This window comes from Gavia stellata, chromosome 2 (genome assembly GCF_030936135.1).
Source record: "Gavia stellata isolate bGavSte3 chromosome 2, bGavSte3.hap2, whole genome shotgun sequence".
NCBI classification, from domain to species: Eukaryota; Metazoa; Chordata; class Aves; order Gaviiformes; family Gaviidae; genus Gavia; species Gavia stellata.
The window spans coordinates 86743877-86771010 of NC_082595.1; the positions used below are offsets into that span (position 1 = coordinate 86743877).

The following is a 27134-nucleotide window of genomic DNA, read 5'->3' on the forward strand; positions in this document are numbered from 1 at the left end:
TTATTTTGCTGGAATTCTGTACAGGACTTCTGCAGGTGCCTGAATTTTTTATATTATGAGCTTGTAGAAAACAAGCAGTTGCCAGATGTGTGGACAGTGTGTTGATTTATTTTTTTTTTCCTCCAGTAGTCTATTTAAGGTTCATAGGAGGAGTCAGTGATAAGATCATACCAAGCTTTACTACTACAGTACTTCCTTTTAGTTGATTGATTGGTCTTTCTCCCCTTAAAACAAAGAATAAAATACAAGAAACTGCAGTGCTTGTGTCCTGGAGCAGGATCTTCTGATGAAGGAATATTTAGGAAAGTCCTGCCAACATCAAACCAGGGAAATGTACAGGTAGAAATGCTTTCTTTTCTAACTACTCCAGGAGTCAGTTATCTTTTTCAGTGGCCCTTGTAACAGCGATGATTTGGTACCGTGAAACTTGCTCATCCTTGGCAGCGGTTGGTTTGGCACAGGTCTGGTGCAGGTAAGGAGGTTCAGCTCCTCAGGACTCACCAGGCTTTTCAGCTCTGAGCTTCTGTAACAGAAATGCCATCAGCTGGCTGCGTGGTTTTGGCAACACTTCGTTTACAGATGTGCGAAGTGTTGTACAAGAAGGGAAAGGGGTGGGAATGATCCGCCTGATGCACCAGTAAAAAATCTCCTGTCTCATCATCTTCTGCCCTGTTATGAGGACATGCAGTCTTCACTCTCAGTACTGCTTGTCGGTCTTGGGCAGGAAGAAAACGAGGTAAAAATCTGGTTTTACACAGCGTTAACTCCTTTATCCTTTAGAAAGGAGATTAGATCTTCAAAGGCGGTTGCTTTTCTGAATGAGCCTATTGTTTTTGTACTGTTTTGAAGGCAGGGGGTTTAACAGGGCGCCTAGCCGGCAGGGTTTTGTCCTGAGCAGCATGATGCCATGGCATAACAGTTGTACCTGGAGTCATTTTTATTTCTTCTCTTCTCTTAGTTCTCTGAATGGTGGGAAACGTAACATTTTTGGTACTTTCTTCTATTTAAAGCTAGCAGTCATTTGTACTTGCCTTTTTTGATAGTACAGCTGTACACAGTGAACAGTACTGTCTGGCATGATGTTTAGCATCTTAAAATGAGGGCACCAAGTATTGGTGCAGCTGCAGCCATACAGGATTAACTCATGTCTCACACGAGTGCAGCAGGAAAATAGAAAAGTTTTAAGATTGACTTCTTGTAGAGTGGCTGGCTGTATGAAGAACTGGCAGCAAGCTGTGGTGGGCATTTACAGTGTCAGTATAGGTCTTTTCTTCCTTTAGGTAAAAGTGTAGAAATTCATTTCACTTCTGTTGAGGAATGTGACTAATTCAACATACTACATGTATTTTTTGTGCGTTGGGGCTCACCAGGGAATTTCGCTTCTCCCGTAGCACGCCAGGTACTATCCCAAGCTCATTGGAAATAAAAGTAAGCACACAAATAAATACATAACATATTGTAACTTGCCTAAGGGTGACTTGTGTGCGTGCTTTTTCGGTGTGATCTGTTTTCCCAAACACAAGTGGTCCTCAAAAAGGTATCATTTATCCATCTGAACACAGGGGTTGTAGCTACACATCTTAGCAGGGCATTTCAATCCAGGTTTTGTGTGCGCCATTATCCCTGTACTAGTCTGATTTGCATGGTGTAGCACTACCTTTGTGACTGTCACCCTCAGCTTTCATAGTCTTCCTCTCATTTCTCAGCTTTTTATTGGAATGGTGTATCTAGTCAGCATGTGAACCCCGGATAACCTTTTCATAGATAAACCGAGTTTACTGTGTAACTGCACACACCCGTTTCTTGCTTTGTACGGTGTTTCACATGTGCAGGGGAATTGCAGGTGCTTTTATGGGTCGGATAGCAAGCTTTCATGTCAAGCTAATAAATGCTAAGAAGATAACCAAGAATTATAGATCTGTCCTATTCTTGAGATGTCCCCTGGGTTCAGACCTCGGTGCAGCAGTGTTTTGGCAGGGGGAAGGGGTGGGCTGGTGGCAGATGCTCTTGCGGTGCTCAGACTGAGTGCCGCTGTTGCGGGGTGTTGGAGGAAATGGGGGTTCACGTGGGAGGACAGCCCCAGTTGTAACTCTTTTTTTTTTTTCCCCCTACTTCTTGCTTTTTGAATTTTAATATGCAATTATGAGATGTGGGCATTTAAAAATAAAAAAAGTAAATTGAAGCTTACTGTCTTGAAGCTACACAATACTCTTGAACTCTGCTGCTAGTAATGGTCACAGAAGACTGGGCTTCTCCATCCTCTGGACATGTTGGCTGTGGTCTCATCGGCTCTGTTAGAAAATGCAGCCTTTTGACCAAGAAGGCTCATTAAAATAGGCTTTGGGGACCGTACCTTTATTTTTCTCTTGTGGAAGTAAAAAGTTGGTTTCAGTAAAGTGCATAAATGGAGATTAGAGGAGTCCCTTTTATTAAAGAGAAGAGGAGGAGTTTTTCAGACCTTCTTGCAGGTGGCACTTGAGTAAGGGAAAGGAGACCTGAAATGAAAGCTGAAGTCCTTATGGCCCTCTGAACTTAGCTTTTGACTCCTTATTCTTCTCAGCTCTCTCTCTTTAGCTTCCCAGGCTTCCTCTGGCTAATTTGCCATTGTGAGCTACAGCTAGGAACGTTTTCCCAATTGCAATACCAGCACAGCTTTTGAAAAAAGAGGGAACTTCTGATTAAAACAGTAGCTGTTAATAAACACACACGTACTGCTTGGGGAGGAGGGCTTTGGAGCAAAGCTGTATAGCAAATGCCATGCTTTGGCTTTGCTTCCAAAAAAGTCAGCTTGTAGCTCTTGTGTACGTGTTCTCCCTGTTTCCATCTAACCTAGTTTGCTACAGATCCTCTCTTCTGTTTCTTTCCCACTTAAAAACTCAACCAAAAAAACCAGTTCTTTAACCCCCATCCGGGAGTTGTCTGTGCAGTGTCCTTGCATATTTTACAGTTGCGTGCTATTACAAACACAGCAGCTGAATAAACCTGTGTGCTTTGCCTTTTCTTCCTCCCCGTTTTATTTCTGTAAATACTTTTGCAGCCTGCACTGCATTACTCTAACAGCACCGGGCTATAAGCTGGCAGCAGCAAAGAAGTTTCCAGTATCGTGGTGCTGGGGCATGGGTGCAGAGGTCGGGCACAGGGTACCCCCTCGAACGTTTTATTCCAGGAAAATGCATGCTGTTGCAAAAAGCATTTTCCCGGAGCACTGAGGGATGCCGGATCTGCTGCTGAGGGCGGCTTTGCAGCACAAGAGATGCTGGATGCATCCTTCTGGGATGGAGAGGCGGTGGTGTACCGTTTTCCTCCGATTCTTAGTACTTCCATGGGTAGGTTTGCGTGGTTGCTTCCAACTTGCTCTTCCTGCTCGGCTGTCGCCCTCGGTGTTTTCCCTCTGGATGAAGTTATCCCGTGGCACAGCCAGAGCTGTTGACTGTGAGGGGATGAAATGCATGTGCATGTCCTGATCCTAGGACGCTCAGGTCCTAATTTGAGCTGGTTTAGATCTGCTGAAAATGTGAATAAAACTGCAGGGACCTATGATGTGTCTGAAGTCACCTAGCTGAAGATTATTAGATTCTGGTTTAATGAGGTATTGGGTATTGAGCATAATTAGTTATTCTATTTTGCAGTATCCTTTCTTGTATTCGTTTCTGTTCGGTAAAATACTTTAATTACCACAACTGTGTTTATGTACGAAGGTAATCGTTACTGAAGGGTTTGGGGGGGTGGAATGACAGGAAAAGTAACGGCATGAAATCATCCCCCTAGTTAACTGGCCAAAGTCTTCCTTTACCCCCTGCATTTTTGATAGTTTTGAAATACCATTGAGGTTAAACTGTTTGCGACTAGCTTCTCTCCTTTGTCCTGCATTTTTTACGCTTCCCTGAGTTTTATACAAATCATTCATTTCTAAACTTCCTTATGCTGGTGCTGCCGGTGAGGGTGAAGGCTCAGCACTGTGGGTCCCAATGAGTCAGCAGCAGGCTGGAGGATTTGCCGCTGGTGCAAGGTGGGCCAAAAATCTGCACTGCTTTGCTGGAGGTACGGTTGCAAAATAAAGTTTAAAAATAGTTTCTTGCGTTTTAACAAAACTAAAGCACAAAATCCGCAGCACTCATGTTTCACCTGGTTTCCCATAAAATAAATATACTTGCACTTTCAGATCAATATGGACTATGATTGATTCTAAACTCCTTTTTATTGCTAATGTTAAGCATCCTTGGGACCTAAGAGGGTATTCAAAAAGGGTGGAAAAAAGGGAATCTGGGACTGGCAGCAAGTTGAAAGGCAAAGGGAATACATGCAAGGGGCAGTTAAGGCTTTGGGAATAGAAAGGAGAAACTGGGCAGCTTTGGAAAATGGACAGAAAATGGTTGACAGCCTTGGTTTTCGGTGCTGTCTTCCAGTTCTCAACATCTGAGCATTTTCAATTCCAGTACATTTACAAAAGCAAACAGCAGCACGATCGTTGTGTTTTTGGAGGAGGGATAGTTTGTGCTTTTGGAGGAGGGAAAAGAGGAGTCACCTCTGCAGTGGCAGGGAATGGGAAATATCACTTTAATGAGAAAACACAATTCAAGATTTCCAAAATCAAGTGCCTAAAATTAGGCTTCAAAGTCCTAATTTAAGAACGGAGAAAGTGGCTGTTTTCCAAGAAGGCTGAGCAGCCAGGCCTGATGGCGCATTGCTCTCAGAAGCCAGCATAATTATTTAGATGCCTATTTTTGGGATTCTTTTGGAACTCAAGTTCAGGCACTTAGATGTGAAAACTGGGATCTGTTGTTTCGGGGAGTTCTCGAGCAGCAGGGTGAGAGCTGGAGGATCCTGCAGAAAGGGAGCAGGCTCCCAATGCTTTGAGCTTTCAGCCCAAAATGTTTGGTTGCTGCTGTTTGCTTTGCTTAAAAAGCGTGGCATGGGACAGGGGACAAACCTTTTTATTTTCGTGCCTTATCTTTGCACCCGGAAACTGAAGTTACTCCAAAAAGGAATTCAAGAAACATCATTATAATGTGACCAAGAACTTTTAAATCACTTTTTGGCATAAGCCCCTGAGAATGTGTTTTCTGTGGAAAGCGTAGGAGAGAATTTCCTTTGAAACGCAGGAGGTAGTAAAATACTTCGGTATTTAGAATCCCTTTCCTCAGAGAGTAGTGATGTGTGTTATAAAAGCAGCTTATCGCTGCTGGTAGCCTGTATGAAAAACTTTTATAAATAAATCTTAAAACTGCAAGAAAACCACATTTCTATGTAGCCTTTGGCCTGTATTTTCGGTGGCCACACCATGGAGCACCAGGGCCATCCATGCTCGGGCTGAGCGGCAGGGCAGAGCTCGCATCTTCTGCCCAAACACACGGGTGGCCTCTGGAGCGTGGTGCCTGTCCCAGCTCATAGCGCCAGAAGTGGACTAATGATGCAAAACGTTCTATGGATGTCCAAAAAAACCCCTGCCTGTCTAAATCCAGAGGATTTTAGAAAAAGTCATATTTTAGTGATGGGGCTCGATCTTATCGGGACAAGGTGCAACTTTAGCCTTCATTATGTTTGTGTTGCAGAATTGGAAGTCCAGTAATTTTGTTTTGTTTAAAATGTCAGATATGTGTTTTCCTGGATTAACTATTTGGACTTGAAGGAGTAAAGCATCTTTCAGGTTGTAAGACTTTGATCCGGCTTGTCCTGGTGTTCAGGGGCCTTTGTGCACTGGTAAAATTTGGTAGCAGAGAGGATGATTTCTTTCCTGTCCATTGTAGAAAGGCAGGTTAGGAAAAAATAACTAGAGGTATCTGTTTTAAAAAGCAGCGTATGGCATAATTGGGTCTTTTTTTCTTCTGACCATAGGTACCGAATAAGGCTATGGATGTTGCCTAGCTGGACTTCTGTAAGGCCTTTGACACAGTACCGTACAACATCCTTCTCTCTAAATTGGAGAGATACAGATTTGATGAGCAGACTGTTTGGTGGATGAGGAATTGGTTGGATGGTCACATCCAGAGGGTAGTGGTCAATGGCTCAATGTCCAGATGGAGGTCATTGACGAGTGGTGTCCCTCAAGGCTCTGTACTGGGACCAGTACTGTTTAGTATCTTTATCAATGACATAGACTGTGGGATCGAGTGCACCCTCAGCAAGTTTGCAGATGACACCAAGCTGAGTGGTGCGGCTGACACACCTGAGAGATGGGATGCCATCCAGAGGGACCCGGACAAGCTCAAGAAGTGGGCCCATGTGAACCTCATGAGGTTCAACAAGGCCAAGTGCAAGGTCCTGCACCTGAGTCAGGGCAACCCCTGGTATCAATACAGGCTGGGGGATGAAGGGATTGCGAGCAGCCCTGCAGAGAAGGGCTTGGGGGTACTGGTGGATGAAAAGCTGGACGTGAGCTGGCAATGGGTGCTTGCAGCCCAGAAAGCCAACCGTATCCTGGGCTGCATCAGAAGAAGCATGGCCAGCAGGTCAATGGAGGTGATTCTGCCCCTCCACTCTGGTGAGACCCCACCTGCAGTACTGCATCCAGCTCTGGGGTCCTCGGCACAGGAAAGACATGGACCTGTTGGAGCGGGTCCAGAGGAGGGCCACAAAATGATCAGAGGGGTGGAGCACCTCTCCTATGAGGAAAGGCTGAGAGTTGGGTTTGTTCAGCCTGGAGAAGAGAAGGCTCCAGGGAGACCTTATAGCGGTCTTTCAATACTATTGGGGCCTATAAGAAAGACGGGGACAGACCTTTTTAGCAGGGCCTGTTACAATAGGACAAGGGGTAATGGATTTAAACTAAAAGATGGTAGATTAAACTAGACATAAGGAAGAAATTTTTGATGATGAGGGTGGTCAAACATGGGAACAGGTTGCCCAGAGAGGTGGTAGATGCCCCATCCCTGGAAACATCCAAGGTCAGGTTGGATGGGGCTCTGAGCAACCTGATCTGGTTGAAGATGTCCCTGCTGATTGCAGGGGGGTCAGACTAGATGACCTTTAAAGGTCCCTTCCAACCTAAACTGTTGTATGATTCTGTGAATGGTGTGCCCTGCTGTGGGATGACTTCTAGGTAAAGGAGCGTTGCTAGCCATCTGCTCGTGCATGTGGTCAGCTGCAGAACTTGCTTACTTCCAGCATTAGGAAACATGCCGATTACAGTGTTTCAAATGGCCACTGGTTTAATTTTTCTGGGAGTTGATGTTCCTCTGAATTGGGAAACTATTCTAATTAAAAAAGAACCCTTGTAGTTGCTGCTGTTGAAGCAGTGTTTAATGTTGTGTGGCTGTTGGCAGGAGACTTGATGCATTTTCACATGACCCCCTCTGGAACAAAAGCAGATTGTTTCCCTCTGTTTTTCTGTTACACAAATGAGTTCCTTTTGAAACAATTTCTTTTTCTGCAAATTCTGGAAATTGACACCAGGAGTAGTTCTTCCTTCACTGTGCCTTTTACAGTCCGCTGTCCGACAACGCTGACAGAAAAAGCTGGTTTGGGGTAGCAGCGCAAAAAAGCTGAGACCTCTGCACAAAACCTCCTCCTCTTGGGGAATGAGTTTTTCTTCCAATTTTATGGAAGGGTTGAACATGGAGTTTCATTTCTTGCTGCCTTTGCTATAGCTAGGCAGAGTTTGTTTCCGCTTTCTTAGTTGTTTCATTTACATGTCTGCATTTTCAGTGTCCAGCAAACAACAGTATATAGCAAGTCAGTTCTGAATTGAGCTTTTCTGTATATTTTTGTATAACAAACCTTTGTTTTTGAAACAAACTCTCCCATCTGAAGTCTGCCTCTGCAAAAAGGGGAGTTGAAGTCAGGCACAGATGCTGGGTTATTGGATGATGCAGTGCTGCGTAACTAAATCAATCGGTACTGGATCAAAGGAGCGACAGACAAATTGAGTAAGTGGGGATTTCAAGCAACAAAATTAATCATCCACTGGGGAGTGCTTTTCCTGGCGATACTTAATAACGACAAATTAGGAAAAAAAAGAGGTGGAAAAAAAAAAAGACGACCTTGCTCTGGATAACTCACTTTCTTCTCCTAGGAAATGACATACTCATTTCTCACAGTCTTCCTGATGTTCATGCATCTGGTAGCACAGCATAGGCTTCTTGGTTAAATTTCCTTATTCCTAGGACACCAGTGTGCCAGTGCTGTGGCCGTTCATGGAGGTGCTCACAGTTTGTGTCTCGTAGCTGGTGAGGTGACATAATCCCAAAAATGCACCTTCTTGTGAAGTATGTGCTTATTTGGGCTGAGCTTCTTCAGTCAGGAAAAAATCCCCGGTATGAATCAGGACTGCGAAAGACTTTTAACACCCCTGGTTATTTTAATCGAGGTCTTTTGTTTGTGCCTGGTGACTAGATTCCAGAGAAGTTTCTGTGCCTTTGCGTAGTCCAAAGCGGTACAAAGACTTGATGCACGCGGGGGGGGACGTCCTCTTCTGTGCGTGTCCCCGAGAGCCCCGCGGGAAACGATGGGTTGGGGGTGCAGCCAGAAATGATGTAAATGCACGTGTCCAAGCCCGGTGTATTTTCTTGATCCCATGGGACGTAGAAGCCCCTGCAGGGGCCGGGCAGCTCCCAGTCCTGCTTTGGACCAGGGAGGGGACGTCGCTTGCATCCTGTTTGGCTTTTCTTGCTGGACTTGAAAGAAATGGAGGTGTCAGTCCCAGCTGACTAAAACCAGAGGACCTACTATTCATTTTACTTGTGTAAATCAGAAATCCCTAGAGGCAGGGTTTTCACAGGTGGAAGAGAGATGTTTCTTTAGCTAGAACTGAAAAAAATAGAGATGAACTTCTTTGTTGTTAGCAACTACATGCAAACTCAGGTAATTGTTTCGGTTTGTGCTGTGGGTATGTTGACAGCTTATGTGTTGCCTGCATTATTTCCCTGTAGCTAAAAATTGCTGTTAATATTAGTACTTTGCGGGGGGGAGAATCACCAAGAAGTGAAAACTATCCTATTAAAAATTGATAAAATTATTTTAGTGAAAGTTCAGTACTGTTCTGGATAGAAAAGAGGAAATTGGAAGGGTTCGTTTTGGTTGTTTTTTTCTTAATCAAGAAGAAAATGACTTCCTCTTCTCTTGAGAACAGTTTTGTGTACAATTGTCGCTGCTCATGGAAAGTGCTGCTACTTCTTTCCTGCTTTAACCTTATGGAGGTACAGCGACTTGTGTACTGCAGTATATACCAGGTGCTACCAATAAACACTGCCCGGGTGAGGAGCTGACAGATGACATTTGAATCACTCTTCTCTACTGATGCTGGATGAGTTTTATCTGGCAATGTCTTACTAGTAAGCAGTTTCTGGAACTGGAGATGCTCGTGCCACGAACTGCAGTGTTTCCTCCCTTGCCTCTGCAGCCCTCTCTGTCATTCGGTGACTGTTCACTTGTTGGTTTTATGGGCTGTTAATCAGAGGTCTAATCGGTCACCTATCTGAAAAGTGATAGCAGAGCCAGTTTTCACTTTTTTCCTTCCCTCCTCCTCCTCAGCTAGCATTGCCAGCTATTCAAGGCTCTTTGTTAAAAGAGCTTCATAGTATTTATTTGAGTATTTATATTTCGATGTTGCTGGCTTTCTCAAGGTCCAGTCCTCCTCCTCCTCCTCCTCCTTGCAGAGGGATCTTGCAAGATGTCATCCTGTATTTGCACTTACAAAATACAGAATTAAAAAGAACTTCAGGTTAATCTGAACTCATTATTTTAAGCTTCTGTGTATCTAGATGCATGATTGAATACTTCAGTGGGAAATACTGTTCTTATACCAGTGGCTGTCTGAGACTAGAATAAGAGTTATGTACTTTATATATGCTGGTAATGTCCAGTATGTCTGCTGCAATTTTTGCATATTAGTATTGTCTTTGTTAACCCTAACAGATGGTGTTCGGGTGATTAAACTATTTTTGTGAGCTGAAGAACTAACTTTCTCCTCCCCTTTCCTTTTCAGTAGGTTGTAGAATGGAACTTCTGGATAAAACAATCAATAGCTACCTTGATGTTTGGCTTGGACCCAGAGGTAAGATTTATCAAAAAATAAATACATAAATAAAACTGATGTTAAAGTGCAGATACTAGAGCATAAGAAACAGCTTCCCTCTAACATCCTGACTTTGACAGGTGACTACTTTCTTTAGTATCTGCAGAGTGTTGAAATGTGTGATTATATAATAAATGAAAAAGTCTATTCAATGCTCTGATCTTTTGACCTGAAGAGCTGCCAGTTTTTCAGCTATGACAATCATAGGTGCTATTCTTAGTATCAGTTAAGCTCTGGTGTTGTTAGTCTTAGTGAACTGCTTACCTCACTCAGATCTTTGCTGGCTTTTTTTTTTTTAATTTAATGATAGCATTTATTTTAAAATTTTTTTTTTTAAATTTGCATTTGATGAAATATAAATACTCTTGCTCTCATAACTAGAGCTGCTCAGGGATTTTTCACTGAAAAAGTCTGTAATTTTTTGGAAAGCATTACTACTTTGAAACCATTCTTTTTAAAGAAACAACGGTTTTGGTAGGTTTTTCACTGGGAAAAGGTTTACAGGTGGGGAACAGCAATCCTGGTCAGCACGAGGAAGGGAGAGGCAGGGGGACCAGGACAGGCGATGGCTTTCTGGTGCGGGCTTCCAGCTAGGGTAGGGATGGCCCTGTTCCACCTGGTCCTGACCAGGGGGATTAAACGTCAGCGTCCTGTACAGAGGGTTTGTAGCAACGCCACTCCGTGGCTTCTGCTTTTTTCCTGATTGCTTCAGTAGCGTCTTTCCTACCTCTTTGTCCAACAGAAACGCCCATGGTGGTGCCGCTTCCTCACAGGACAAAGTCCACAGGAGGTGGAGCAAGCTCCTGATCCTTCAAAGTGTGTTTTCTGTTTGCTTTTAGCTTCTCAGTGCCCTCATTCCTCCCTTCTTTGTACTAAGCCCCTTTATATCAGAACATCCAGACTAATTTAACTTACTGCCTGTGCTGGCATATGGTCTAAATTTGCTGTGTCTTAAAAACAATGAACCGTAAAGGTGGCAAATCCAAATAATTCCCTGACTTTCTTAACTACTTCCCAACCTACATTTTAAGGCCTCATTTCTTACATTCAGGATCCACATTTGACTCCTTTAAAATTAAGTCAGGGCTGTGAATGCCAGCAATACTTGAATTATTCATTTATGGTTTGGTAAACTTGGTTTCAATCCTTTGGGTCAACTTCAGTGAGAGGAGTGAAACACTGTGCTCTTGCTGGGTGTGGACAGCACAGATGTGCTTCAAAAGGATCAAGCACTTGTCCCAAGCGTTTCCCTGAAATCCTCTCATTCAGGGTGGTTTATGTGCTTTTCCTGAGCAGTCGACATGTTGCCAACTGGACTGGTTAGTCAGACTGGACTGACTGCTCTGTGTATCATTGCTCATACAAGGACCCCAAAATTTAATCCTCCTGAGTAGCACATACGTAAGTCTAATTGGGTTAGTATTGATTAGAAAATATTTATCAGGATCATCTGCTGATAACCACAAAGGTATCTGCTTCACTCTTAGCTTTGCTGGCTCTGTGAGGAAATAAGATGTGTATTATCAGGAAAGGTTGGTTTGAGAGAATAAGGGGGAGAGGGTTGTTGAAGCTTTTCTTTATAATTTAAGCTTATCTGTGGTATTCCAGATGGATGATGATTCTGAATGGTAATGAGTATTTAAAAATAATAGCAGTAATAATTTAAGAATATTTTTGCCTTAGGAATAGAATTATTTCTGCTTTCTTTAACAACTGTATAACTAAAATCTTCTTGTTCGCAAAGGGTGGTTGTAATTAGCAATGTGGCCCTTAAGGACAGGGCTTGCCGCTCTTCCTTCATCTTTCTCTGGTATTCCGGTGCTAGAAGCATTTTAGGTACAGCTTTTTCTGGATGCATTGAACTCTTTCCTTTACAAAATCTAAGTGTCTGTATGTTTTTGATTTTTTTGTTTCAGACCCCAGAGTAAAAGGATGGCTTCTTCTGGAGAACTATACACCTACCTTTATCTTCTCAGTCTTGTACTTACTAATCGTATGGCTAGGACCAAAGTACATGCGGAATAAGCAACCGTTCTCGTGCAGGGGTATTCTAGTGGTCTACAACCTTGGACTTACACTGCTTTCCCTGTATATGTTTTATGAGGTAGGAGGAAAAGGGGTTGGGTCGGGGTTATTTTGCAGTATCTGTTTTAATTATATTGGCTTATGTTGAAAATGATCTCTGAGGACAGCCCTTCTAAACCTGGGGAAACATCTGCAGAAATGTTGCAACCGTTCTTCAATGTCACTTCTCAGGGGAGAAAACTGTAGTTGTAATGTTACCTCTAAGGGTATGAAACAAACCTTGCCTTAAACATCTATGCTGACCGTGGTTAGCTATGTTTCAGATGCACTTCTCTCACTCAGTGCAAGCGAAGGCCTGAGCTTCCAGCGTGACCCTGGCTACTCCTTCAGTAACTCCTCCTTGCCTAGAAGTCGTGCTCAACGTCATTGTGCTGGTGGCTTGTACAAAGTACTTCGTAGCAAAACTACAGCTTGATTTGGAGTGCAAAACGTGTTTTATTTAAATGTGTTTACTCATGCACACACTCTTTGCATCTATTTCTGTAAGCTTGCAATAGCTTCTTTTGTGTCCTCTTAGTTTTGCTGAAGCAGTTGCCTTAACGGCGTCGTGTTTCATCTGTTTCCTAGAAGTTAAAATCCGAACATACAAGTGTATTTCAAACTGAATTGGACTTTCTGTGGACTTACTCTCTTTCCTAACAAAACAAAGATTTAGGCAGTATAAAGTTTTCCACTTCCCAGAGAGCACTTTAGCTGCTTTTACTCAGAATTGTATGTTTTTTATTAAAGTGAAAATGAAGAACTATGGCAGTGTAAATAAGACTGTGGTCAGAAAATGATAGTGTGTGTGGCTTTATTGTACAGAATGCTCTGGCTTGCTTTTAACCAAAAGCGTTTCTCCTTTCTGTAAGGAGAGATTTCATTTTCAACATGCGATTACAAGCTAGAGCTAAAATTACTAATCTTTTTTCTCTTTTTTTTTTTTTTTCTGGCATTTGCTTAGAAGTATATGCAAGCTGTAATTCTCCTTTAAGTTTGTAGTTAATTCTGTAGTGTTTTAAAAAGTAAGTGTTTAGATAGGAAGTGATTTAAATTTAAAGTTCTTTCTCTTGTGTAGTGAATTGTCTAGACAAAAATTACTGAGTTGTGCTATTAAGAACTTTGATACTTAATTCTTTGAGGGGAGCAGTTTTGGATTCAGTAGGTACTTGGAACAATTTGTATTCTTGGTGTGCTTACATTTCTAACCTCCCTGTCAGTATATTATAATCTAGTAAAAACTGTGTGTTAATCTGTTTAATTTGTCTAAAAGTGGTGTTGCTGTTGACTTCATGTGCAACATCTGCATTATTTTGTGCAGGTATTATTTATAATATAAGTATAATATAACCTCCAGTTACGTTTTTGGGGATTTACAAGTGCAGACTTTTCTTCAGTTGTACTAAGTATGGGTAAAACTCTCAGATAGCCAATCTTTTTTCCTTAAATACTTGGAATAATACTCATAGTTTCCAAATGAAACATTCTGCCATGTTACAAAACCTGCTGATAAATTTAAACAATAGAAAAGATCTGAACTGTTGATCTTACAAATGCCTTTTTCTTGCTAACAATGAACTGGTTACCAAGAAAGGACTGTTTATTGCATGCTGAAGAAGTCCTCATACTTGTAACCAACTGAATAGCTTTTATATTGTGAAGGAATGAGACAACTAAAATACAGTGAATATTAAGGCTCCTCCTTCCTATCTAGTGAAACACTTTACATCAAAGTGAATATTGCTTTTAATGTAACATTATCTATATGGAAGTGTTCATTGGTATTGTAAATATACTTTCCCTTTATACATGGGAATACACAAAGCTACAGTGTTATGAAGACTGTTAAACTCATGATAGTTTCAACGAAATGCGTTTGACAGCACCTATAAGCTACACATGAGGGCAAGCGATGCTCTGCAACAAGGAACTGATCCCACAAAAATGCTGCCAAGTAGAGAGCCGTGCTGACTTACCACCGTGCTGCTTGGTGTTCGCAGGGAGAGAGACGAAGGGCCAGGTGATAGGGAAAGAAATCAGCTGCCTGCACCTCCAGGTACATTCTCTAGCTGTAGTGCCTCCGCAGTTACCTGTGTTAGTGCAAAACAGGCGATACCCTCGCTCAGATCACATCAGTCATGGAAATTTGGCTTTGAAGGATTAGCCATACATCAGCAGCACTTCATAGGACACGTACTCACTTTTAAGATAAAATGATGAAGAGCAGCATTCGAAAACCAGATGTAACTCCCTGTTCTCTTCCTTGTTGTCGCTTTGAGTTTCAGCTGGATTAAACCACGACAACTGGTCAGTGATGAAGGCTCACTTTCTTAAAAGTGATCTCTACTGTCTTCTTTCTTCATCTGAAAAATTAACTCCCTACTGAATTAGCCCCACCTCGAATCCTGTGTTCAGTTTTGGGCCCCTCACTACAAGAAGGACATTGAGGTGCTGGAGCGTGTCCAGAGAAGGGCGACGAAGCTGGTGAGGGGTCTGGAGCACAAGTCTTATGAGGAGCAGCTGAGGGAACTGGGGTTGTTCAGTCTGCAGAAGAGGAGGCTGAGGGGAGACCTCATCGCTCTCTACAACTACCTGAAAGGGGGTTGCAGAGAGGTGGGTGTTGGTCTCTTCTCCCAAGTGACTGGTGACAGGACAAGAGCAAATGGCCTCAAGTTGTGCCACGGGAGGTTTAGACCGGGTATTAGGAAAAATTTCTTTACTGAGAGAGTGGTGAAACACTGGAACAGGCTGCCCAGGGAAGTGGTGGAGTCACCATCCCTGGAGGTGTTCAAGGAACGTGTGGACGTGGCATTGTGGGACATGGTTTAATGGGCATCATGGTGTGTGGGTGGGTTTTTTTGTTTTGGTTTGGGGTTTTGTTTGTTTGTTTTTGTGGATGGTTGGACTTGATGATCTTACAGGTCTTTTCCAGCCTTGGTGATTCTGTGATTGAGTCTCAGATTTTCCTGATGAGGAAGGTGTTGCATATGCTGTAGGAAAAGCATCCTAAGAGCAGCATGCTGTTTTAGGAAGGAGGGGACTCGGTGAAGAGGTGTTGTGGTACGTGAGCTGCGGCTGGCAGCTTGCTGCCAGGCTGCTCTTTCCTCTCCCCTTTCTTTCTCTACGGGTCCCGAAGCCCTTATCTCTGTCCTGAGGTGACTGTGTTCATGTAAACATAAAATTCCGTACCTCTGCAGGCATTTGCTTTCTTTGATCAGACATGGGAACTTCTGCTTCTCTTCACTCTAATCTGGCTCTGTTTTGAAGCTGTGAACCCATCATGCCTCGACAGCGTGATGCAGTGCCGGGTCCCTTATCTGGCCCTCTCCAGCGAGTCTCAGACTTTGGTTTTATCATCAGAAAACAAAGTCCTCCCTGGTAGCACCTCTCCTGCAGCCTGGTCAGACTGGTGTTAGTGTGCTTGTTTATTTTCGTAGCAGAGTTAATAAAAAAGCACATGCCACAGCATTTTAAAGAATTTAGCAACAGAATTACAAAATGAAAGCAATATAAAAAAGATGTTTTCAGTGCAGGGGAAGGAAGTACGAGTTGCTTGAGCACAAAAGCAACTTCAAGCCGCAGGGTTTTCCCCCGAGCCAAAGAACTTAACATTGAGTACCATTTTAAACGGATTGTGAAGGAGCCGTCTCTTTTTGTGTCATTCAAAAATCGCATACTCTGGTGAAAATGATTACAGTCAGCCTTTTCGAGACAGGTTCATTTCTGGAGAGAAGATATGCCTGTGGTTGCGCAGCAGCAATGCCATTAGCAAGCCTGGGCTCCGACCAGCCTGAAGATGAAGGACATCCTTGGGGCGGCGGGCAGGGGAAGGTTCTCTCAAGCCTGGGGTGGCTGAGGAGCCACCAGCCTGTCGCTGGGAGGATAAGGAGTGCCAGGGGAGTTCAGACCAGCTGTAGAGTAGCTGTAAGGAAGGAACTCTGGCCATCCTGGAAGCAGACCACAACAAGCATGAGCACCGGCTTAAATACACTAGCTGGCAATTTATGACACCTCTGTTTATTGCTTTCTAGGTGCCATGTAAGCAGCTCCCCGGTGCTGTACGCCCAGCCCCGTGCGTAACAGAGCCATTTGGGAACCGTGCGTGGTCAGGTGGCAGGGTGGCCTGTTGGTTTCATTTCCTGAAGCCTTCCAACATGTGCTGAAAGTATTGTGGGTGCAAGAAATAGTGGTGTCAGGCAAAGGAACAGCTGGCTAACTCAGAAAAAGGATTATCTGTGTGTATGTTGCACTAAGCAAGGTGTGCGGGCACCAGCAGCAGTTTGTGAGCAGCAGTAGCAGCTTTTCACCATTTAGTTCCTTCTGGAAAGGGAGGGGTTAAATTATTTTTATAACTATACTAACTATTTATATGATAAAAGATGTTACCATTTCCTACAAATGTTGCTTTGCTTCTATCATTTAAACCCCTGTGGCTGTGAGAGTTTTAGAACTCCTAGCATATTGTTATACACTCTTCTGGAAATGAGGGAATACTCGGGTTTAGCTGAAGCTACCTATAGCCACACTGATGCCTTTGCCCTTCAGAGAGGTGGGATCCATCCAGACACCTTTGGCTGCATTATGCTTTACGTAGTGAACCTGTATCGCTTGCAGGGAAACTTCTTTGGGTTTCACTATGCCTTTCCTTGGGAGAAGTTTATGGACGGCAGGATTAGTGATGGATGCTATTTGGATTAATGACAATATAAACATTGTGATTATCCCTCTATTCCTAACACTTCCTTGAACTATGAGAACTGTATGAAAACATCTGTAAGCTCTTAACAACTCGATCACAGCACAATGTGGTCTTCTGTCTGAGGGACTGGCGGGCGCTCGCGAAGCCACGCAGCCCTAAGAGCGGTTTGGTGCAAGGCTTGCTCCGGGATGTAGCTGGTACTTTAGCAGGATACTGCTTTTAAACTGGTGTGCTTTGCACATCAGTGTCTTCCTTACAGCGGGAGAGGAGTCCTCCCGTGGCTGTATTCCCTTTGCTGCTTGGATAGAGAAATTGCTTGGGTCTGTTGTCAATGTGCACGGCTGCCCTACCCTCACTGTGGCAGGGGGGTATTGATTTATCTGTAGTACATGAGATAATTCCAGGTCTATATGTTATGATATAACTAGAGGTCTCTCTTTTTTTTTTTTTTTTTTTTTTTTTTTTTTTTCCTTTTTCTAAATAGTGGCAATAATTCTATCTCGGAAGGTCAAAAATAATGACCTAGGCTGACTGGGTATTTTAAAAGCTAATTTAGGGGGAAAATGAGCCATGAAAGAAATAGCATTAGGAAAAGGTAGATCATTTAAGTGATAATCTTTATTGCACCTTTTAGAATTAGCTTCCCATTCACCGTTCTGAGCAGCACTTAATTGTACCAGCTATTGTAGTCTTTTAATCAAGTGATCATTTTAAATAACTTATGGTACAAAGAGTTTTTCACCGTGGCTTTCCACAGCTTTTTTTTATCCTGCATGAGTGTAGATAAAGCCAAAACCAGACAATTTGCTTGTGCAGGATATCTGTCTCTGCCTTTAAAATGTTTTTTGGGATACGTAACAATTATTTTTTCACTTGGGAATCGTCTAAATTTGTTACTCCTCTGTTCATGCTATTCCCAAGAGGAAAAACTTTATAAACAACATCCAGTAATCTCTTCTGTTGCAGTATTAAAGGGGGGGCTCACTCCTGTCCTTGCACCCACTCCCTCCTCCTGTCCCACCCTCAATCTGCGCCTCCATCTCCCACATGTGAAAGGGTGGGACGTGGACATCCAGCTTGCCTCTTTCTTATCCAGAAGTTTCAGCAAGCCCTTTGGCAGCAGGCTCCCTGTCATCCTCTCATGGCTAATAGCTGATCCTTACTCTTAAAAGTAATTTTGTCATGTTTGAGGTGTTACTTGTTATGGAAGGAAGTCAGGCAGGCAGCAGCGTATCCTGCAGAGGAAGTCACTTGTGCTGGGAAGGATGTAACGTACTCGGTATGAGTGAATTATTTAAAAAGATCTTGAAGAATCAAAATATGGTAAAACATCAGTTGCTAGCTGTTAAGGATAGCAAAGCTGAAGATTTGCTCTTTTACACAGTTGAAAAAACTGTAGTCAGATCTCGGTGTATAAAATTTCCTAAAAATATAACTTTTTTTCTTTCCAAAAATAATCAGAAAAAAATATATTTACTTTTCTTTGGTTGTTCACTTTCTTCAACAATTAGATCATCAGCTAAGAAGGAAAGATATTTCTTAAGGATCTGTCTAGAATATGTCTGTGCAAAACACACACGCTATGTGGGATAAGTGGGGATAAGATGCTACCTCCTATTTTTATTCTGGTATACCCCAATTGGAAGGATTTCTGATTTGATCGCTGTTTGGAGCTTGAATTCAACCTAATGCCACACTCGGATGCCCATGAATCCCTTGACACCAGATGTCTCAGCAGAGCTGCTGTCGAGGTTTGCATGTGCTGTGGGGTGCAGCCTTCTCCCCAAATGACACTTTATTCTTTGATCTTCTCAGCTGGTGACAGGAGTATGGGAAGGAGGATACAATTTCTTCTGTCAGGATACGCACAGTGGAGGAGAAGCTGATATGAAGGTAATGTAACTGAGACTTACAGCTAATAATGTTTCAAATTGTCTGTTTGCATGTAAGTGGAGAGCAGAACAGTATTGGTTATGTGGATTTTGGTTTGCTTTTTTCCTCCTTTTACAATACAATGGACAATGCATTGTCAAACGTAATAGTTAATCTGCAATATATTAATGGTTGGTATTTTGGTGAGTAATTACCTGTAAATTTTCAAGTGTTCACAGGTCAAAAACCAAGGACTTGGTCTTCAGGCTGTATCCAATCTCTGTGTGTTGTGACTCCTCTTTCTGAGATGTGGTGATGATTTCTTCTGGTCATTGTTCAGACCTCTCTTTTACAGAGAGCACTGCAGGACCAACTCTGGTTAAATATATTCTTGTTTCTCTCAGGACACCCCCGGTGCACAGCAAATAGCCTCATAAAACAGTCTTTGTCATCCTGTTTTCAGCTGTAGCTATGGGTTTGTACCTAGATTTCCTGCAGAAAGACCTGAGGCTGAAGCATTACAGAAGATCTCAGCAGTGTCTTCAATCCAAGTAGTGCAGGACAGAGTCTGGATTTTAATTACTTAGACAGCAAAAGGGTTGAAACTGACTGAAAGTGAGGAAAAATTTCTTTACTGAGAGAGTGGTGACACGCTGGAATAAGCTGCCCAGGGAAGTGGTGGAGTCACCATCACTGGAGGTGTTCAAGGAACGTGTGGACGTGGCACTGCGGGACATGGTTTAGTGGGCATGGTGGTGTTGGTTGATGGTTGGACTTGATGATCTTACAGGTCTTTTCCAACCTTAGTGATTCTGTGAAAGTCCCCACTATGTGCAATGCTTCTAAAACTTGTTTCCTCCTTTCTAGATCATACGTGTCCTCTGGTGGTACTATTTCTCCAAACTCATTGAGTTCATGGATACCTTCTTTTTCATTTTGCGGAAAAATAATCATCAGATCACTGTTCTGCATGTCTACCACCATGCAACGATGCTGAACATTTGGTGGTTTGTTATGAACTGGGTGCCTTGTGGTCACTGTAAGTACTGGGTTATGGTGGGGAATGCTTGCAACAAGGGCCTTGTTTTGGTTTCCTTTTGGTCAAACCAAGCATCTCTGGTACCTTCAGCTGCAGGATTTGTTCTGTCCCATATTAAGCTGCTGTGCTGAATTGCAACTATTGCAGATGGTTGCAGGTATTAAGCTGCCTGCAGAGCCTTTAGAAAAGGCACGCCAATGTAGTTTGCAGAATTTGTGCGGCAGTGTGACATTTATCAGCTGCAGTAGTCCAGGTCTGATACCTGTCAACCTTGTTTTCTCTTTTTTGTGGTGATTGCAGACCCTCTAATGAAACAATGCTCTTTTTCAAGTCAGGACTAGAAGCTTGTTTCAGCTGCAAGATGGCCAGTAGTGACTCTTGTCCTTGTATCTGTCAAGTTTACCTGAGATGTTACTTTCTTAATTTAATCTCATTATACCAGTAGCCATAACAAATGATTTCAATTAAAATCTTGTCCCTTGAGCACTAATGAACTTGACTGAACACATCTTAAGTGGAAGATTTCCATGTCTCTCTTGTCTAAATCCTGCTAACCTCTGGCTATCTGGCTTTGATTCTTTAATTTCATTGCTTTTGGCTGGCATCTAGTTTCCTAACTGCATTAGCATGGCTTAGTTGTGGTTCAGATGTGCAGCTTATAGATACTGATTTTGCTGAACACTCATCCAAGAGAAACTTTGTCAAATCCAATGGATGTGAACTATAGGCAGTGCAGACCGAGAGGCTGGGTTGCTCAGGAAGGCTGGTCTGCTTTCTAAGCCAAACAACATAGAAACTCGTATTTGTTTCATGTTGTCAGCACAACAGTGAGTAATGCTGAACTTAGAAAAAGTGTGATCTGGAACCACATTCTTCTCCAGGGAAGTCAATCCCTGTTTATACAACAGTCAAAAGGGCAGATACTTGCAGTCTATCCTGTGTTTGTGTGGTCTTGAAAATACTTTTGTGCTATTTCTAGTGATGTGTTTTTCTTCTTCCTTTCCAAGCTTTATGTTCTGCTTGGTCATCACAGTACTATGCAGTTTGGTGTTAAGCTAAAAGTTTCTTTAATGACTAAAGATGCTGTAAACAAGGGCAAATAAAATGGCTGACTTGCAGTTTCTGAAGATATCTGTTGCGTTTGGTTATAACTGACAAAAACAGGCTTCTGCCTGGAAGAAAGTGAAATAAGCCTAAGATTAGATGGGTGAAGCTATTGAGTGTCAGGCATGTTTACATGCCTCCTTTTTATCAGCTTCCTCAGTTCCCTTGAGAAGCTGGAATGTAGGTGTGAAAAAGAATAAATTGAGGAAATAAAATGAGAAGGCTGGTATAAAGTGCACAGCTGCAAAGCACCTCAGCCACTCTTTTGGGTGAACAGAAAAAAAATCAGGGGAGTGGACTCTTGCCTGTCCTCTGAGAAAAATCATATTTTAAATAGTAACATTTTGAACTTGTTATTTTTGTAGGATCCATGAAACAGTGTGTTCCTGGTAACGCAGCGTACTTTCTTTTTTCCTTTGCCCTTTTTTTAGCTTACTTCGGTGCCACACTGAACAGCTTTATCCACGTCCTCATGTACTCCTACTACGGATTGTCTGCTGTTCCAGCAATGCGTCCTTATCTGTGGTGGAAGAAGTATATCACTCAGGGGCAGCTGGTGAGTGATTAGCTCTTTAGTGCTTTAGCAGGCTCTTGTATTTGTGATGGGGCCCTCTTACCTTTACTGAGTTAGAAAATTTTGGCGAGGGGTAGAAGAAGGGAGAATGAAGGCTCTCACCTTAGAAATCCAGCTTCTGCACCTCCGTTTGCTCTGTTTTCAGGACGAATGGGGAGCTGGGGACTGACGTTGTACACGAATCGGCACTGAGATCAGTGGGATCTTCCTCCACCTCCTCATGTTGTGTGGCTAGATGTATTTGGGAGTTGTAGCGCTGGGTTTTCTGGGACTCACTAGCCAGAGAGGAGGGAGAAGCTTTTTTCCCAAGCCTGCTTGAGCTAACGCCGCCTTCTCTGTGCTTGGTTGCTCAGGCTGATGTTGAGATGACAGACCAGAAACCAAGTGCAACGCAGTCCAGAGCTAACAAGGCCCTTCATTCTAGTCCTGCAGGACAATGGCTTTTCTGTCTCACTTTTGCATGCAGTTGCAAATGGTTTATTAAAAACTGTTCAATATTTCTGGTCTCCTTCTGCACTTTAAATGGGCAGATTTTTTTCTCTTGTAATTCTGTGTTGGACTCCTTGCATCCATTTGTATTGTTTCCTGTGTATACAGTGATGAAGCCCAAATGCTGTGTACTGGAGGTGAAAAGAGCAACAAAATTAAGCAATATGGCACATGCTGTAGTGATACTGCGCGAGAACCAGGTTTCAATGTGTATAACGTGTCAGAACACCACAAGGAAACATGCATGCATGTTTTGTCTTCCCCATTTAGTAGATGGGGAAACTGAAGCCTAGAGATAGACTTTTTCGTTATCTTTTTTTTTCTCTCTTTTCCACCCCTCTCCCCACTTAGCAACCCCTCAGAGCTGTGAATAGGTTTAATAACATTTGCTGGTGATGACCAGTAATTCAGAGTGTTGATTCTCAAAATCTTTTTTTCTTAGGACTATTCCTTCCTGAAGGATGACTAAGTATTGTAGCAGTGAGGTTCATTGTTTTTTGGTGGGGTTGTTTTGTTTCGTGTGTTTTTTGGGTTTTTTTTTCTTCCAGATTTAGTCCCTATTCTTCATCCTGGCTGTTTGAGTGCTACAGAGTGCAAGTGTCTTAGTGCTTCGGTTGCTCCCCTGGCTATTGTCATAGCTGCTTTCACTTCCCTGCCGGCTCAGCCTGCATAGCTGTTAGGGCAGCAAAATAACAGAATGGTCTTTCCCTTTTCAAATAAACATTCCCTAATCTGGTAGCCTTCATGTAAAGATGAATTTTGCCTAAGGCCCTCTGCAGCACTTAAGCCCAAACTGTGTTTTTCCAAAAGAGATAATTGAAGATAATTAAACTCCAGTCCTCCTCCCTGCCTCCCCAGCTTCCCTGCAGCCTTTACCCCAAAAATTCTTACGCTGGAGCCATATGTCTGGAAGTCCCTGTCTGGGAGAGAGGATTGCAGGATCTGCCTGTAGACCCAATTACCCCAAATCTTTTGCAGCTGAAGCGGTGAGATACAGATCTACTCTGTTAGGCTGGTAGAGTCAAACCCTAATGAGCTTTCACTAGGGAGAGGGTGATCTTTGTTCCTTAGTATATTTATAAATTGATTCTATGTAAGTTAAACTAATGCTCTAAAATGGAACAATATTAATCAAATAAAAACAAACAACAGAATACCACAATCTGAATGTCTGCTAATTCAGGTTTACACTGCTAGTAAGACAGAGAAGATAAACTTGTCAAACACACAGTATTACATATTTTTGACTTGTTTTAGAAATAACTAATGAGATTTTGGTCACTAATGGCTTTTTGCCTCCTTGCATTAATGTGCTCCTTTTCTCTTTTTTTCTCTTTCCCCAGACTCAGTTTGTCCTGACAATCTTCCAGACCAGCTGTGGTGTTGTTTGGCCATGTGCATTTCCTCAGGGGTGGCTGTATTTCCAGATTTCTTATATGATTTCTTTGATTATCCTCTTCACAAATTTCTACATTCAGGTAAAAGTAATACTCATCGACTCTTTGTAGCATTCTGCTGGCTGTATCTCATTGGAAAGATATGCTTGAAATAGCCTTTTGCTATCTTCCAGTAACATGCATAGGCTCTTAAAGTACTGTACTTGTTGATCTGCCCTCAAATTTGGAAGCTTTTGACATTTTGTATCCTAATTCAGAATGATTAGTAATTTCAGTAAGCAGAGTGGCACAAAAAGGCATTTTACTAATGCAATTTTAACTGCAGATAAGGGAGAGGAAGAGATTTTATGTAAGAAACAGCTTTCCAGTCTGAAACAGAACAGCAGCCTGTGAAGCTGTGAAGCACCCGAAGGAATTGTTCACTATGGCTCTTACCAAGGGGAAATGCTTGGTTTTTATCCAGGGAAACTGCCCAAACTCCCAACATACAGAAATGTGGTTTTGGCTCACTTTTACAGACATTTGTTTGTAGTTCCATATGGAAAATTAACATTTTGAATTGTGTTTCTACAAAATTGATCTCATGTCTGAACACATCCCGACTTGGTATGTGTTGTTCCGAGTAGTTCCTAATCGGGCTCTGTGCAAAGATTTACCCATCTTCAGAAAATCAAACCAACACAGCCTACTGCCCCCAAACAACAAACTCTGTTCCAGAATTTAAACGTCTCTTGAAAGATTTGAGCATTTTGGGTCTGGTGAGAGTGATTCATGGGGGGAAACATAGCAGGCTTCCCTATCTGAGCTTCCAGTACTTCTTAAAATCAATCCCCTGGTTCATATCACTTGACACCTATGAACATGTTAATTAAACGTGATATTATATCACAGATACTACTTGACTTTCCTCATCAATTTAACCATTTAACTTTCTTTCACACACACATATTTTGGGAAACACGCTCTTGTAAGGCAACTGAGCCCCTTTGACAAAGACTAATTCATGTATACTTTTTCACTGTCTATAATTTTTTTTTGGTGTCTTGAGCCTCTCTGATCCTACTAGCTTTTGCTTCCCATGTTGGCCAGTGCAAATTCCTTTCACATTTCTGTCTCGGAACTTTCCTCGTTGTTCTTGTTTACCCATTTCTTCAGGCTTTGTTTGAGGTAGTCACCTGCAGTGCATCAGACTTCCTTCCTCACTTGTCATTTTGAGTATATTCTTCTGCCATAGTCTGCTCGTAAAATCTCTTCCCTTGTTTCTAATTTACTGTTAACATAACACTACCAATGCTACCATCATACTACCAAGCCTTTTTCTTTTCCAGTGAACTAATTCTCTTGCTGTCATGAATGGAAGGCATAGTATAGCCTAATACAGTAAAAATGGTAGAGCTTGTTAGACTCTGCCACCGGCACAAAGTCTTTAGAAATGATGGATGCAAGTTTACTTTTGTGTTTCTTTAGTTACTGTGAGGAAGCAGTTCTTTACATCTATTTAAGCAAAACCATGTGTCCTTCCATATATTCTAGACTTACAACAAGAAGGCATCCTCGAGAAGGAAAGAGTATCAGAATGGCTCTACGGCCACTGTGAACGGGTACACAAACAGCTTTTCTTCCCTTGAGAACAATGTGAAACAAAGGAAACAAAGGAAGGATTGAAGACCAAACTGAAAAACCATTTTGATAACCCCAACAACAAAATCATCTGATTGTAAGCACAATAAGAGTTGTGCACTAATACTCTAATGGCTACTGTAACTATTCCTGCCTAGAATAGTGTGATTTATGTAGGACTTAACCAGTGCAAACACCCTAGAAACCGTATACAGAACATAAAAGTAGGTTAAAGTTTAAAAATAATTCTGGGCTGTCACTGACCCTGCTATAGACTGTGGAAGGGAGTATTATCGTAGTATCCGACACTGCTGTTGCCTTACTAGTCAATATAGGTGCTGAATTACGATTCACAATTTGAAAACACTGTAATCTAAACCTCCATTTTTTTTACTGTAGATCATGCATGTGATTGTAGAGGTAATTTGTATGATGCTGGTTTCAGTAGATAAACACACATGCCTTAAATTAAAAAGCAGGGCCCAAAGCTTATTACTGGTTTAAAAAATAGGGTATGTTTCAACTTTTCAGTTGATTGACTTTTTATTAAAAAGTCAATTAGAAGAATCCATTGATCATTTTACTGTTCTGTATGTGATATATGATGTTACGTATCTCTTACGCGATACAGTGAAATTGGAAATGGCACATTTAGTTTTGTATATTTGGCTTTAACTGACTAAACAGTCACAAACCAGATGGAAAAGTTATTTTACCTTTTTAATAGATATTATTTTTTTATTTGAAGTATGTCACTAATGTAAAATTAATTGGCGCTTACACAGTCCAGTAAGACTTAAATATTGTCTCTAAGGTTTAGAGTATATACAGGGTGGACCCATCTTTTCTTTTCTCTTTTTTTTCTTTTTTTTTCTTATTTCTGAGAATTCTTAAATGCTAAATGAAGAGTGGTTTTTAATATGGAAACTGGCAGAATTTCAAGTGTTGTTACCATAGCCATATCCACATCTTAGGAGCTACTGTTTAAGTCTTTGGCATATCTGAAAGCCTATTTAAAAATGAAGACAGAAGGATGCTTTTCTGATGGAATTGTCTGTATTTAAGTTGGTATCTTCGCCATGTAGCATATGTTCATTTTTAAAATGTGCCTAACACAAAGGTGTTTTTCCCAAACAAGCAAGATTAAACAGTCTAAGTCATACCTAATGTTTTTTAAATGTTACTGAAATGTGCTGGAGAGTCTGTTTCTGTAACGTGAGTTGTGTATATCACCAGTAATATTTTGGCTTGTTATCTGAGGATTTGGTTTGAGTGCTTGTTAAAGTTACTCCTTCTTGTAAAATCTTGCCTTGCACATATGAGGAGTCAGTTGCAAAGCCAATATCTATTGCTGGTATTCTGGTATCTGCCATAGTGGAGTTTGGCTTATGAATATTTTATTCATTAAACTATGAAAAATTGAATTGTGCAAGACATTCTGCTGGTCATTGCTCAAATTTAACTATTTGTTTTTTGATATTTATATAAATGCCAGGTTTAACATGTTTAATTTTTTTAAAAAATTAAATCTTTTTAAAAATTTTTGCACATCTCTTAGGGAATTAGTCAGTTCTCCTACTAGCCTTGTGGGTTTTCATTCCTTGTTTTGAAGGAGACAGTGTCTATTATGTTTACATTATCAAAACTTGCGCGTGTGTCTTCATTTCTGGGTACTGGTTTGCAGAGTCTTTACATAGCTCAATACAGCAGCTATAATGTTCAAAATAGGCTGTCTAAATGTGCTAGAAATAAACCCTTGGCTCATCTGAATATACCTACATTGTTAATGTTTGACATTGTTTAATCATTAAAACACTTTTGATGATCTTTGCCTGAATTCTGGTGCATTTATACAGATTTAATGCATTGCCCCATCCTGTGTCAGGCCAAGGAGGAGCCATCGTGATGGAAGGCCAGCTGCAGATATTCAGAGAAATTTAGCGTACCAGAGATTTGGTAACAAATTCCTTGCAGAAACCTTTGGCTGTTAGTAAACGCTGGTCCCTTGCCTGGCTGTAGAAATACTTCTCCATGTTGATAGATTAAACCTCCCATTGGGATTACTGACTCACTGAATGCAGAGCAGCCCGAATGGCTCCGCGACTGAGTGCCGGGAGCAAAGCTTAACGTTGCCAAGAGGGACTTTCTGCCTCAGATACCCTGTCTATAAAATGGGAATAACACCTCTCTCCAGAATGGGAGCATTTTTACAATTTCCATATAGCTCCCCTTGCCTTTAAGTGATCGTTTCTGAGCCCCCTCCA

At 41.9% G+C, this 27134-nt stretch overlaps 1 protein-coding gene across 1 annotated transcript in view; it reads left to right on the forward strand.

Moving 5' to 3' along the window:
• Positions 1 to 26697, forward strand: part of ELOVL5 (ELOVL fatty acid elongase 5) — a 38616-nt gene extending 11919 nt beyond the window's left edge. The window contains exons 2-8 of the mRNA XM_059831004.1: positions 9923 to 9991; positions 11929 to 12116; positions 18591 to 18668; positions 19515 to 19686; positions 21222 to 21346; positions 23197 to 23331; positions 24784 to 26697. Coding sequence (XP_059686987.1) covers positions 9934 to 9991; positions 11929 to 12116; positions 18591 to 18668; positions 19515 to 19686; positions 21222 to 21346; positions 23197 to 23331; positions 24784 to 24915 — 888 coding nt within the window. The 5' untranslated portion in view covers positions 9923 to 9933 and the 3' untranslated portion in view covers positions 24916 to 26697. The remainder of the gene's footprint in view (positions 1 to 9922; positions 9992 to 11928; positions 12117 to 18590; positions 18669 to 19514; positions 19687 to 21221; positions 21347 to 23196; positions 23332 to 24783) is intronic.
• The last annotated feature ends 437 nt before the right edge of the window (positions 26698 to 27134 follow it).